General features: G+C 37.5%; 2 protein-coding genes across 9 annotated transcripts in view; one reads left to right on the top strand and one right to left on the bottom strand.

The window, feature by feature from the left end:
• The first annotated feature begins 2,002 nt into the window (after positions 1-2,002).
• LOC116288504 (angiotensin-converting enzyme) overlaps positions 2,003-15,554 on the top strand; it is a 43,146-nt gene continuing 29,594 nt past the window's right edge. The window contains exons 1-3 of the mRNA XM_031695304.2: positions 2,003-2,147; positions 3,040-3,372; positions 4,644-4,879. Of these exons, the coding sequence (XP_031551164.1) occupies positions 2,086-2,147; positions 3,040-3,372; positions 4,644-4,879 (631 nt within the window). The 5' untranslated portion in view covers positions 2,003-2,085. The remainder of the gene's footprint in view (positions 2,148-3,039; positions 3,373-4,643; positions 4,880-15,554) is intronic.
• Positions 7,995-15,554, bottom strand: part of LOC116288503 (D(1) dopamine receptor) — a 33,737-nt gene continuing 26,177 nt past the window's right edge. For 6 of the 8 annotated variants that reach the window (XM_031695299.2, XM_031695300.2, XM_031695298.2 and 3 more), the window contains one exon: positions 7,995-11,501. In XM_031695299.2, coding sequence (XP_031551159.1) covers positions 9,396-11,063 — 1,668 coding nt within the window. In that variant the 5' untranslated portion in view covers positions 11,064-11,501 and the 3' untranslated portion in view covers positions 7,995-9,395. Of the gene's footprint in view, positions 11,502-13,424; positions 13,542-14,516; positions 14,740-15,554 lie in introns of those variants that run through there. The other 2 variants (XM_031695297.2, XM_031695303.2) reach the window with 2 other exon arrangements.

Below are 15,554 nucleotides of genomic sequence, written 5' to 3'. Positions count from 1 at the left end.
AGTTACGTACTTTTTGCACATTTGAAGAACTTGTGTCGAGCTCGTAAATTTTAAGTTGAATTCGGAAAAATCACTTCAGTTTTGCTCCATGTCCCCTATTGAAGCTACTGCTAGAGTTAGATGTTGAAGCAGAAATGAATATAATATAGAAATTAAGACATGAATGACGCGTTTGCAACATGGGCGTATACAGGATTTTCCATCCTATGGGGGGGGGTTCAGCCCCACTTGAGCTAAGCAAACTCTTTCCCTCTATTCCCAAAAAGATGCGCACACAAAATTAAACTGCATCAGGGATTTCCTTACCCAGATACACGTTTGTACATTTAATAGTTCATCGTTCCCATGCAGCCACAGAGACATATGCAATAAGCGAAGTGTATTCATCTCGACTCGTATGGCGTCGCGGCAGAACCAGCCCTTTAGTGTGTTGTAAATAAGTGACATGTAGGTCTCAAGATAACAATCAAACAGTCAAAATAAACAAAGAAAACAAACAAGACGACTGTCAAACATATGTATATTTTTAATCAATAAAATCCTCTAGGATATAAAATGGTATTTTCACGACCCGAAATCAAGCATTACTGAAGCGTTTCTTTCTGTAACATTTTAGATTGTGCTTTGTCCATTTGATTAATTGTTTAGATGAATTAACGTTTATAAAAAGAATCTGACACAACAATGACGTTGACCATGATCTTTTACCTAATCTCAGTTCAATTCATTTGCAAAGCACCCGGGCCCACCAGCAGCTGTCATATCCCAGACGTTATGCGACAATATATCATGAAGCAAGTTGTCATTTTATGGCCTATCTTTCTATTGACGATATGTACGGAGAGTTATTTATTGACGGCCACAACAGAACAGCAAGTCCAGTATTTTTTAACAAAATACAACAACCAAGCAGAGGAATACCAAAGAATGCAATACCAGGTATTATGGGCATTCTACCAAAAGATGTCTCCTGAATTACAGCATAAGTTAGCAAGGATTGAATCCCTTGCAGCCGAGTTCAGCAACAATGTTACTATAGATGCTGAGGGTTTTAGCCTTGAGAACTTAGACCCTCGGACAGTTCGTCAAATGATGTTTATTCGTAAGAATACATCGCCGAAGTCAAAGCAACTTGTGAAGGAGTTAAGTCGAGCAGTTTCGTCAATGACGCATATATTTGGACATGGAAAGGTGGGTTTTATATTCTTTTATTTGTCTTTCTTTTTTTTTTTTTCTTTTCTCTTTTTTTTTTTTTTTTTTTTAATTGGAAATATTTAAAATATTTAAATAGAGAGGTTTGAATTAGGTGAAAGTCGGTCATGGAGTGAGTTGATTAACAACAGGTGGTAACAGGTTTCTGCTGAGACCTATTCAAACAAGACGGCAGGTCACGTGTTTGTCTATTTGATTCTTTTGAGGTGCATACCTTGTCCTTGCTTTCTTTCGCAAAGGGCTATCCCATAAACCTAGCTCTTTAATTTCCAGCCCTGAAAGCATGCGCAGTGCAAAGTAACAATGGGGATCACTCAGCTGGCCAACCGCTTAATATGGTATAAAGATCAATAGCATCAGTTTTTGAGATTGAGGGGTCACATTCACATCAATTATATTGCCCTTAAAAAAGTAATAACATTGACAAGTATGCATTAATTAATTATGTGAGTTTCATTAATTTTTCACCTTTTTGATCGGTATCGTCTAGTGCTGATTTGAAAAAAAAGGGTTTCTTTTATTTGTGGCCCTGTTCGCACAGCAATGCCATCTACTTTTGCAATTGAATTTGCGGCATATCCCTTAATTTGTTCTTTTCCGTGGCTCTCCCAGGTTTGTTTTAAGCAAAGAAACGGCAAGTGCATTTACCTAAAGCTCATTCCTGACCTCGTGAACATCATGTCCAGATCACTTGACAACGAAATGCGCCTATTTGCCTGGAAAGGATTTCGGTACATCACCGGTCCAAAAGTCAAGCCCCATTTCATCACCTACGTCAATATTTCTAATATCGGGGCTCGAGAGCATGGCTGGAAAGATGTTGGTCAAAGCTGGAGGTCTGAATATGAGTTGGGACCGGGTGGGGTCGTTGATATGATGAAGGGATTGTGGAAGGAGCTGAAACCACTGTACCAAAAGTTCCATGGCTACATTAGGTATGATACACGAATAGAGGCTTTGCACCATCATGTGATGGCAGCCATGATAAAGATTTCATTTTCCCAGGGAGGTCGACTCTATCGTTGAACCTCCGCGATCCTGTCATGACTGCATTCCATCATATCACGTAATGGTGCAAAGCCTCTATACCTGCCCACTAGAGCATGTATATTATTATTAGTTATTAGTTGATAGATGAGGACTATTAGATTACTATACTTTCCATATTTCAGCGGCTCACTAGTCCAAATAGAGACTAGAAGGTATTTCTAAAAGATTATCCAAATTTTGACCTTGAAGCATAGATTAAATGCTCTCTTGGTAAGCCCAATATAAATTAATACCGTGATGATACAGTAACTGGCGGTACCTCAAAGCATCTCGGGAAATTGTGGGCTTCCTGTGGAATCGTTTTCAAGATGGCGTCCAAAGAGCTTACAACTTTTTGCTGTTGCTTAAAGAAAATGGCTATTTTTACAGGTATTTCTAGTCGTTTAGAACAAAAATCAGTAATCTTCATTCATGGGAAAGAAAAAACTTTTCTCTCTGCTATGCATTCTTTCGTTCTTTCACTTTATTTTTCGTTGAACATATAACGTTTTTCAGAGCACTGTAAGTAAATGAAATAGCGCCATATTTTTGCCCAAATGAAAATGCCTAAAGGTTCCTTTATGAGGTGTGTATGATCATTTATAGAGTGGTCTTATAGACCCATTAAACAAAGTGTACTAATTAGAGTGCAATAGTCAGATAATCACAATAGAAAACAATAGAATTAGAGTGTAATAGTAGTAAATAAGCTAAAGCGTATTTCACGGGTTTATTTAAACCACTCTCTATATTACAGTGTTCTTCGTTTTTCTTTACTTACCTTCTGTTCTCTTCTAGGTACAGACTGCGAGAGATATATGGGCACAATAACGTCTCTCGCTCTGGCCCAATCCCGACGCATCTCCTGGACATGTGGGGGTTTGACTGGAGCTACCTCACTTATCTAGTCAAACCATACCCCAAAAAACCAGACATCCAGTTGACTACAACTATGTACAAGAAAGGTATGTCTGTACTAGATATGGTACGAATGTCTGAGGACTTTTATGTATCTATGGGACTAGAGAAAATGGTGCCGTCATTCTGGAAAAAATCGTTGTTTAGCCACAAGGCTGGTGAAAAGGTAGATTGTACGATATCTGCCTGGGACTTCTCACCTGGAGATTATAGGTAAGAAATATTCCAAATATTTAAGTATTAATCATATTTTCTTGTGGAAAGGCTTTCGTACAAGTGGGAAATGTAAAGTACACTGACTTACAGCACTTACATGGTATGGAATGCCCTAACACTAAAATGGCTTCCCATTGTTGCGCTTCACCCAATCGGAGTGATTTCCGCCTATGAATGGGGAACGAAACAGCAGACTCCTAGCCGTACCATAACCCTGCTTTATGTTACCGTACAGTAACTGTTGGATAAATTTACTTCAAAATAATGGAAAGCCATTTCAATGCTATTTTATGTCAGATCGTGTATCTAGAGTTCAGTAATGTACGTTTCCCTCCATGCAGAATGACAATTTAAAGAGACTGAGAGGTTTTCTTATGAGTGGGAAACAAACGGTACTTACTTAGAGCAGTTTTCGCATGACTGTGAAAAGCGCAGTGTCGTAAGCGTGCAGTGCCTTAACCGTGAGTTTTTAGAATTTTAATTGGCTGATTTTTTTCGCGCAATATGATTGGTCTGACAGTGCCGTGACCTTGTCGTGACCGTGTCCGCGCCGTCTTTATGCCGTGTTCCGGGTATTCGATTGGATGGAGAATAAATTCTCGCGCAAAGTGATTGGTCTGGCGTATCCCTTGCTGTGTCACGACCTTGTTCGTGCCGTGAGATTTTCACAGTCATACGAAAACTGCTCTACAGCACTTCCACGGTACGATATATGGCAATATTAAAATGGTTTCCCATTGTTTTCCTCCGTTTCACCTGATCAGAGTACTTTTTGTGCAAGTAGAAAACTTACATACTGCTAAGCGTACGGTACTATACCATATGTTACCGTAACCGTACTTTAACCTCGTTATTCGATGAAGCGCACTAAAGAGAAATGGAAAGCCATTTTCGTATTATTATATGTCATAACGTGAACCTCCTCTATGTCAATTTGAAATGTTTCCCATCAGTAGGGCGGTTTTAGTGTGAGTGGGAAGCAATGCGACAAAATGGAAGTCGTATACCGCATCTTACCGTGACCGTAGCTACACACATTGTGGTTATTTGAAACGTTAGTACGTTTTTTCATCTTTTCACGGTGTATAATTTACCTTTTTATTATTACTGTTTCTTTAGACACACCGACGCAGCTCACACTAGTTTTTAGCTAGTTATCTCTTCATACCATAACTCTTTGTGCTCCTGGGAAAACCCCAAGATAGTGTGCTGCGGTTATCACGTGTATTTTAGTGGCTAGCTGAAATTAATTAATATTTTCATTACAGGATCAAGATGCCTTGCGCATCACTGAATGAACATGAACTGTTAACTGTGATCCACGAGATGGGCCATATCGAGTACGACATGATGTACAGCAAACAACCCTATGTATTTCGTAATGGAGCAAATCCCGCCTTCCACGAGGCTGTTGGTGATGCTGTATCGCTATCTGCAAGAGTGCCATCTTATTTAAAGAAGGTTGGACTGCTTCCAGAAGATACCCCGTTCGACAAGGATCCAAGTGAGTTTGAGTTTACTGTTAAAATAGTCTAGTTGTTATATATTGATTGGCACTAATCATACGTAATGATAAGTGCTGGTCTACTGATACACTTGCAAGTCCCTCTATACAAAATTGCAGATTGCAATCAAGTGTATTGCATTTGCATTGGCAATCTGCATGTGGATTTTCAACTAGCTGTGTTTCCTTTATTCAAAAACCTTTGAATAAAGAACATCATTTTACAGCAATGTGATGACCATTCAGTGTATGTTTGCTGGGGCAGCAAACGTCATGTTGATTATATGTGGTTTGTTTGTACCAAACAAGGATATAAATATAGATAAATGAAAAATTGTTCATTTATCTACCAAACCTCTATTAAGCGACCGACCTCTATGTAACGGCCACTTGGCAATTCCAGTATGGTGCCATAAATATTTTCACGTGTTCGTCATAAAAGAATAATTCTCAAGGGAATGTCACGTGATCCAAAATGAGCCTACGTAGCTATACTATTGGACTTAGAAGGAAGATGAAAGTAAATTCCAGCCTAACACAATTGCCATGGCAACAGCAAACCTTCGCGAAGATTTATTACGAGCGATCGATATTGAACTGTCATTTAGTGTTCAACTCAGAGGGGGTGGGACGGGAAGGTTTGCAAAACTGACTTATTTACCCAAGCTTTATCTTAACACCATCCTAACAACTTCAGTATCTACGACTAAGATCTTTTCATAGCTGATGGAAGAGCAAAAGCTTTTAAAATCAGAATTAAGTGGGCTTATCGAGTATAAGTGCGGTGAGACAATCATCCTAAGAAAAAAAGGATCATATTGTTGTTATCACTTGGCCAGTTTCCATCAGTCGTTTGTGAAATAGATTATTGTTACGTTAATAAATATCTTGGCTCCAGATCTGTAGACATAAATATTAGTATTGCGTTCGTAATCCTGGTAACACAGAACTAAAACGTGTAGCTCGTAGAACGATAAAACCTGGAGCTAAAAATTGCACATACTGTAATTTAGCTTTCTTACTTAGCCTCGTAACGAAGAAAGTCATAACGAGGGTAGTGCGGCAATTACATCAGATTCATTATCACAGTAGTATTTTCAAATAGTCAGGTCATGTTTTAAGATATATAAAATGCCTATTGATCACATTCTTTAAAACCAGAAGCTTATGGTTTTGTTTTTGTCATGTTTCTCAAAGAGTTGCATGACACAAGATTATCACAAAGAAAGATTTCTTGACCTCAGCTTAATTATTGATCTAGTCTACATTTGTACAAAGATTTATTAGTATAACATGCTGGTGCTAAATCGGGATTATTGGATTTCTTACCATAGCAACGAAAAATTCCATTAGATTACGCGCTTATGTTGAAGCTTATGTGTTGTCAGTGTTTGTTTGGTATTCAAGCGCGAGTGACTACATTTTTCTTGCTTATTTATAGCTTGTTTTTCTTATTTAATAGAGTGTGAGCTTGACATTTAATCCAAATAACTTTCAATAAATCTTATCAGAACGCGTCTAATAAGGTTGACTATGATATTCAGTCTTCCTTAGATACATTGCAATCGAAATCAATATCAAGTAACGATGAAGACTATAGTTAACGTATCACTTTGACCGAAAACATGGTCAGGGCAGTCAGTGCCATAAGAAATTAAGGTCGGATAAGCGGATTATTATTAGATTATTATTATTATGCGATAACTAACTAAAAGTAGACATAATGTCTGAAGACAAGACAAATCTTCAGTCTGAAAAAATAGACTTATCCATTGCTTAGAGGTGCCCATTTTTATTATTATGTTGACTTATCATAAGGACCCTCTTATCAAATACCACACACGAGTGAACTGGAGTGGAATTTACATTTATGGAATGTGCATATATTTTTTGATAACTCATCCCTGACTTAAGACTCTGTAGACGGACGTGTTGTCGTTATCCATACGTTTTGCACTTTCACTGTGACGCGCGTTTTACTTGAGCAAGTTGGACTCGTTCACAACAGAACCTCATTTATTCCATGATGAATAGTGTTCGACTGCCAATAAAGTATTCTTCGATTGCACGTTACGTCATCGCGGCCATGTTGGTGCCATTTAACAAAAGATTTCTCATTAGCGTCCATTGTTAACGGCACCACAATGGCCGCCATGCTTGTCTTTTGACTCTCTTGGGAATGCTCGCAATCCATCAATAAAAACAAAGCGTTTGCGGGAAGACTGACATGTTTTGTTGAAGGCTTACTGACCTTAGACAGACCTTGACAGTTTTGAATTCTTTGCTGTATTTACTTCTGCTTTGAGAGAATTTCTGTCTAACTTTCAAAACTGAACAGGAAAAAAGCTTTTAACATTTTGGCAAAACTCCAATGTAAACAACTTTAGAGCTCGTGTGAAAAAAAGTGTGTTCAATAATATATTGTCCATAGATCAAACGTATGAACTACCATCGAGATAAGATAGATACAAAGGAGAAAAGTATAGACCAAAATATACATAGCGGTACATAAGTTAACGTAGCGTTCCAATCCTCGAACCCTTTGTCTGTTATTGATGGTTTTCACGGCGGCCATGTTGGAGGAACTTAACAAAAGAATTGTCACTGAATTCTTTTGTTATATCCTCCAACATGGCCGCCGTGTCTTTTGTTATTTAATTCTCTTGGGAATGGTTGAAAAAACATCAATTGATTCATAGGCCATGCCAATCTCTAGTCACTAGTCGTTCAAATGTATAGATGCAAACAAGTTTTAAATTCAGAAAAGTCAGTAAATTTAATGCTTTGGTTTTCAAAGCCAGCACTTTTTGCTACTAGTAGGGTATAACTTATAGACTAATAGTAGGTTATCCAATCAGAACGCTGCATTGATGATAGATCACCAGTTGGATTTGACTAAGACGTGTTATCAGTCTTGTAGCCTCTAGAATTTGTAGTAAGGCCAGATATGTTTTGTAATATAAATGTTCGTGGTTTTACATCTCAACGTCCATTGCCATCGAAAGATAGCTTTCTCTGATGACTCAGTGAATATAACCTTAAAGATGTTGCCCTAGAGTTGATAGAGTAGCTCTAAAGCTCTCATACACATACCAGGAATGTTTTCACGTGAATATATTGTCGTACGTTGAACTTTTTTTTATTGCGCATTGCTCTTATTTCACAGTGTGGAGATTTGTTACGTTACAAATTGTTCGTACATTCCATATCACTAATCTTATTGTGCCACTGATCTTAGTGACTCGTGCCAGTAGTATAATGTCGCATGGCTTTATAATTGTACACTTATTTAATGATGTATGTTCTTAAAATCTTTATGCGCAACCTTCTGTTTCAATAGCGCATACATGACACTGATCTTATTGGCTCGTGCCAGTAGTATAATGTCGCATGGCTTTATTTTGTACACTACTTTAATGTTGTATGCACTCAAAATCTTTCTGCGCAACCTTCTGTTGCAGTAGTGCATACATGCCACGGATGTTATTGCGGAATGGCACTAACGGTGGTACGCATTACATTAATCATACTGCGCATTGCTCCGCAAGTTACCTACCTCGTTGCGCAGGGCTCAAATGTTGTTACACGTGGCTAATCTTAACATTTATGGCCTCATCATTATAGCTTTATATATCACAAATCACATTGCGCAAATGGTTGTAATTTAATTTTTCAGTTTAAATGATGCAAACAAGTTTGTTACGCATATGAACGCCCTATAATAATCTAATTTTTTATTTACAACATCTGATTGACCGTATCGAAGGATATAACAATATATACGTAAGTTAGTATGCCAAGATAAACCCATAATTTATATCATATTCATTGTAATCGAATCACTATCCAAAATTTGTTTTAGTACTGCTTTAGGCTAGTCAAAATCAGCCTACAATATCGCCTGATATTTTTAAAGTCTTTGTTCATTTTGCATGAAAAATAATTCGCTAATTTAATGTTACTCAAAGTTTCAAAGTTTCCACTGTGTTACCCTGCCGGCAAAATCTCCCTTTAATCTTTCCCCCGAGCGAGAGAAATAAGGGATTTGTCTCCTGGGAAATTAAAAGTAGACTCTGTGTAACTGAAACGTGTGAGTGTGAGCCGAAACATCTAAAGTTTTAGTAAATGTAAGTCAGAGACAGTCAAATTATTTTTCCTGAAAATTGAAAATTCCTGACTTCCATTTTTCAATTTTCGATATTCATTGTCTTAAACTCGATGAGCTTTTCAAAAATAGTTCATAATCAAAAGAGATCGAAATCGTTGAATACGCGCACAATCATCATGATTAATGATCATTATTTAAACAAAACCTGATCAGAACACTAACATTAAATGCGAAGTATTAAAAAAGGATGCTTTTACAATCCCTCCTTCTAAATCTGCCTAAAGATACTGCCAACGGGAAACAATGCCGAATAGATATTTTCCTGTTATTTCTATTTCTATAACTGATATTTCACGTCATCTAAAATTTGATTGCGGGAAAAATGTCACCCAGGTTGAATATATATTTTTATAAAACACTGTCAGTTATGTCGCATGTTTTGTCCTCATGTTCCGCAACGTTTACTAGTGACGATGATGATAGTTCAGAACGTTCGGATCTTGCCGGTGATAGAGAGGGATTTAGTTCGCTAGTGTTAGTTGATTCAATTGGCGGTAAAGTTAAAGGCTTGGCTAATCCACCTGCACCTAAATCGACATCATCGTCTGTGGATTTAGAACCGTCTCTTTCCAAAGGAGGTAACTTTTGAGGTATTTCTCCTCTCGAAGGGTTCTCTTCACTATGAACATTGCCACCACCACCACCAGCCCCATTGCACTGTGGAGTCTTCGCATCCGCCGTATCTTTGCTGTTAGGTGAAGGGCATTGTGTTGGTCTATCATCATCTAACGTAGTTTCCATTGAGTTGGTATCGTGTGGCGCAGCCAAAGTGCTGCCATTTGCTGGGATTTCAATACAGCTATCGTTGTAAAAAGCGTTTGGATCTCGCATAGGAATTGTTGGAGGAACCTCGGAGCTTTCACTGTCATGATCCTGAAAGCGGATTGCTCGGTTTTGATTACTATGATAAACCCCATTGTCAGCTTTTGAAACTGTCGTTCCAGTCATGGTTGATTCTCCAAAACCAACCGCTCCCAAGGGTTGACCGGTCATCCGCTTAGCAAGCTTTATAAACGCTTGACGAAATTCGCGATTGAATAAAGCATAAATGATGGGGTTTAATGTCGAGTTGAGAGCTGGAAGTGCATATATAAATGTCAAACTCAATCCAACTTTAACGTCACGAGAAAGGGGCAAAATAAGTTCTTCTTTAGCCCAAAGACTAATCTGAAGAAGAACGGAGAAAGGGAACCAACAGACCACGAAGCAGCCTATAACAATTGCCAATGTCTTGGCTGCCTTTACTTCCTTTACCAGGTTGATTGAGCTTCGTCTTCCTCTGTTGTTTGAAGAAACTTGGAGCGCAGCCATTGCCTTTGCTTGATTAAAGGCCACGCGGAAAACGAACCCATACATGACCAACACTATTAACAAAGGCAAATAAAACGATATTGCAGCTGATATCGTATAGTAGTATTTGTCTTTTTTTCCACACTCAGGTTCATATAAAAAGCGTTCCTGCTCCCAGGAAGTCCAATTCATTAGTGCCATTAAGGCTAACGTGAAGGAGAAGCCCCAGACAAAGCTAATAAGTCCATACCCTACTTTATTTGTTATTATTGAATGGTATCGAAAAGGATGCACTATGGCAGTATATCGATCAATAGAGATGATTGCAAGGTTCCACATAGATGCATAACTACAGGTCGTTTCTATTACGATCCAGAGGCGACAGAATTCCTTGCTCAAGCACCAATGCGCATTATGTATTGTCTGATCGATCCTGAATGGCAAAAAGATGGAGATGAGCAGGTCACTCACTGCTAGAGACACGATGAAGTAGTTTGTGATATAGCGAAGTCGACGGAAAAATATCACGGCTAGAACGACCAAAAGGTTTCCGACGAAGGTCAGTATGAGAATGAGGATTAAAAATGTTGTTTGAAACTTGAATTCGGATTCTGTGGGAAGGCTACAGAAGTACTCTTGAGGCGGTCGCCCCGGTGCTTTAGTTGCATTCATGGTTGAATTAGGTAGATCCATATTCAAAAAGTCACTTGTTGAATGCTTAACCATATACCATGTTAATATTTGCTTAACGATGGGATTCCTTTCTTCCTGACTAAGTCAGATCCAGATGACAAGAGAGAAGTATGTGCTTGATAATACGTTCAATCAAACCTCTTCTGCAGTGTTCTCGGGTATGAATTAAAACAAATGGGTCGTAAACTCGTACAATCCCAAAAAAACTTGATGCCTTAAATAACACAGCGGTCAGTAACCACAACAATGCGGTTTGAATACACACAGTCCCGTCCAAGGTAGCCCACCGAAGATTCCAACGCAGTAGCGTAGACCTCACCAAGTTTTTGATAGACTCAACCACTCTTTATATCCGATGAGCTGTTTGGGATAAATTGTTTTGCTGTAACGACGAGTGGAATTAGTGTGTTCACTTATGCTCTAGTAAACCCTCTGTAAATAGAGCTCTAGAAAATCCAAGTATTCCAAAACCTATGTAAATAAAGAATAATAATTAGCCAAGTTACCATGACAATCAAGACTTGCGTCAGTTTTAAAGTGTGGTCAATTTGACCTTTAAAAGATCCTTAAGACACTGACCAGCTAAATAATTGTAAAGAACTTATCATTAATCATCTTTCAACGGGTTTAGAGTTTATAACACCTAATAAATAGCTTAATAGCTTAATAGATTGGTTCTTTGATTATCGAACTTTGCCGAAAGCGTTTGTTCTTAGGGGAGTGGGGTTAGGCATGTTTTTTATGGATGATTCAGTGACAAGGTTGAGTCACTAATCAGGGCGTGATCATCTTAATCCATCTAATCTAAAAAAATTTCCATTCAAATCCATGGTGTAGAATTTAGAGAAGGCAATTAGGACGTTGTTCTAAGAATGAGATTTCTTATTCCTGAACGCATTGGTGAAAGGCATATTGGTAATTCAGTTAACTTGATGTAAGGAAAAATTCAGTAAAACGTTGGTCATCATTTTAACCTCGTATTTTATCCCTTACTCTTCCCGTGAATACTCGAAATGATATTTCTATTTTATCTAATTAATAAAACTTTATAGGAATTGAGTTATTTTCCACCCCGGAGTCATAACATCTTATCGCTTTTTAAGTAGTCTAGTTTTTCTCTTTGAAGGCTTTTCTTTACCCTTGTCTACTAAATTCTTGTTTTTAATCCCTCTGCTAAAAACGTCCTTTGCAAAGTTTCAAATCGGTTCCATGAATCTTGTGGTAAAGCCATACAATGTCCCCATAGATATTAATAAATATGTCTCCATATGTGTGTAAAGCATAGACTGAATCAGAACTATAAGTGCAGCTCTTATTTCATGATTAACAAGTGGTATTAGAAAGACAAGTCGCTAACTAAGCGAGCCTTATTTACTCCATTTACAGAACAGACTATCACCAGCCTAAAATCGTTCTTGCGACATTCTTTTAGGAATTATATGAGACGAGGCAAGTTCTCAGTGCTGTTGAAGCCAGCAACATCATCGTTTCCTCTAATCTACTTTTACATGTTCTGTTCGTCTGCTGCATTAGTTGTGTGTTTTCTCATCAGAATATATGTCTATTTTAACATGTAGGAGTTTCTTTGTTGTAAGCCTGTTAGTCGTCTGTCTTAGTTTTTCATTGTCTAATCTTCTTCCGCATTAGAACTACAGACTCGTTCAATGACGAGCATATAATTACATTTCAGTCAATCTTATCTCAGAAATTCCTTCGAAACTGGTGCAATGGCCTTGAAGAATGCCAAGTCTGCTTTAAAACCTAAAGGTCTAAGTTTTTGTTTTTATTGTAAATGGGCTTTTGTGGCTACTGCTTCTAGTTATAATTACTATTATAGGTGGTGTGTCTACACAAGTACTTTATCAGATTCCATAATGACCTTTTTACGATCCCTTTTCACACCAAGATACTATTACCGTCGAAACTGATGCAAATGCCAAGTCTGCTTCAAAACGTAAATGCCTGAGTTTTTGTTTTTATTGTACATCGGACCCTTTGAGTAAACTCGACTTTTCATAACTATAGGTGTTGTGTCTACACAAGTGCTTTCTCTGATTCCATAATGACCTTTTTACGATCCCTTTTCACACACCAAGATACTATCACCGTCAGCCGTGCCACTTGAATACCAAAGCACAAAATTCCAATACATTTAGACTGGAATAACAACAGAAATGCGAAGTCTAAAGAGGTCACATCCTCATGGGATATGGGGATACGAAATGTCAGAGGAAAAATATCGTATACTGGATACTCGTGCTAAGGAATGCAGCCCTACGGGAACGATGGAAGTGCTAAGATGCTAGATATTCTGAAGACTTTTGTCAGGACTCTTTTCCCACTAACCTAATGAGAAATGTCTCTTTTAAAAAGCTTGAAAATTTTGGCACTTACCAGAACTGTCACCTTTGAAAGATATCAATTATTAACTCCATTAACTTCCTATCTCGATTATTTAAGAATAATCTATCAGAAGGACATGTCTGTGCAATGCTGAAACAATAGCATTCTCTCTTTCTTAATAAACATGGATTAAATAAGATAAGTCGTGGGATTTGTTTTCTTTTTGCGAAAAAATAAGAAGCTAGTTGTACAGGAACTGAAATTGATACGCCGTGCTGACTATCACATGATTAAGAGGTGCTCTTATTCAAGCCTGTACGAGTTTCTGATAAATTATGGCAGATAAATTATATCTAAACAATAGAAAGCTCATTTGCTGTTTTGTTCTATCAAGTACTGTGTTAGTTATCTCTAGAACATGGCATATTTACGCGCATATAACACGAAACTCATTCACTTGACTGAATTTGTGATCACGTCTAGGCAATAGTATGAATAAGTAAAAAAATATCAGAGCCAAGTTGACTCCGACTGCAATATCGTAGATCACTCAAGTATTTCCAAATCAGGCATTACATCGTATATACCTAGAGTAGTATACACTTTTCATGAAGCGCTTCTAGAACAAAATCCAAGATTCGCAACCAGGAATCAAACCTAAAAATATATGCATATGAAAAATATATTCCAATATCAAACGTTCTGAAATTTGTTTCCAAGAATTCCCTGCCAAAGAATAACGATTCGTAAAACTGATTTAGAAAGTTATGAAGCTCCGCTCAGTTCGTTTCATGCTTTCCTAGTTCATTAAATACAGCTTCCTTAACAATACCATAACAGACCGTTGTTATTTGCTCAATACTGAACAGAGTCACCTAAGGGTCACCAAATACGTGCTAATTCTTCTTTAACTCGTATACCTCGTTACATTACAGTAATTTTAGCGGGCTCTGTCGTGGAATATACTTTTATCGGATATAAATCATAAATTCTTTATTAATTTTGGCTAATTTAAACAAGACTTATCTGGTTCATCTAGTAATTGTGTAGTAGTCGAACTTGCAGGAAAATCTGTGTGTAAAACTTGTCTACCAAAAGTTGTTTTTTTTAAACTGGGAATTCAATTTACTTATATAATCTTACCTCGGGTATCTTGCCTTTAAAGTCTTCCTCAATTTTTCCTTCTTTAATTCAGTGATAACTCGGATTTGGTTCATTGTTTTGATTAAGTTATATTCGATATTCACTCTCGTATTCCTGCGAGTTGTCGAGAAGGCAAGTGTGGCACCAATAGTGCACCAAATACGAGAACACTTTCCTTACCCGGTTTTGCTTGCTTTTGATAAGCTAACCTTCCTAAATACAATTTATAACTAAATAGATAATGACGTACATAAGTCGACTAGTCGCAGATGGATTATAGGAAAACCCCAATGTCACGTGAGAAGGAAAGCTGGCCAATGAAAATGGGGCTACTACAAGATTTGACTCTGTTAGATTGACTCTGTTAGATAGTGTTTGCTTTGGTGTATATATACAAAATTTCTTCCAAGATGCTAAGAGCATTATTATTTTTGAGGTTTATGGTTTCGGTAAGAATAAACATGCCCTAAACTGAAACAGGTTGTTATGATCTGACGAATTTTCTAAATTTAGGTAAATGACTCTATACTCGTGACTTTGAGATACATTTTTGTGGAAATCTGTTAAAAGATTTCTGCGAAAACGATTAAGAACGACCTCTATTTGTCATGCCATGTTCACTAGGACATATTTCCAGTCGAGAAGCTCAATAAACTAAAGCTTCATCATCCATCGTCATTGGACTAAATATCACGAGAAAGCCAATACAGAACGACAGGGAAAAAACGGTTTTTGGCCTTTCGCCATAAGGACAGCTTTACACATTTAAGCTCAATATTTTGTAAACACGTTCTTTCGGAACCAAATAGTAAAATATCAAATGCGATCAAAATTTATAAAATGCGTATTTGAGACATAAAGCCGCGTACTTTGGGAGAGGTGATACTTTGATCAGCAGAAAAACTGTTTTTCGGAATACTTATAAGTAGATTTACTCTAATTCGACAAAATTTCGTCACAAGTTTCGAGCAGCAGTGACACAAATGAAACGCTTAAAAATTTGGAGTATTGAACTCAGTTCATAAAATAAAAATATCG

The sequence above is a fragment of the Actinia tenebrosa genome, unplaced genomic scaffold (genome assembly GCF_029948245.1).
Source record: "Actinia tenebrosa isolate PJP-AT-01 unplaced genomic scaffold, QUT_ActTen_1.0 PGA_scaffold2__45_contigs__length_23673736, whole genome shotgun sequence".
Lineage (NCBI taxonomy): Eukaryota > Metazoa > Cnidaria > Anthozoa > Actiniaria > Actiniidae > Actinia > Actinia tenebrosa.
This window is presented reverse-complemented; position numbering and strand designations above follow the sequence as displayed.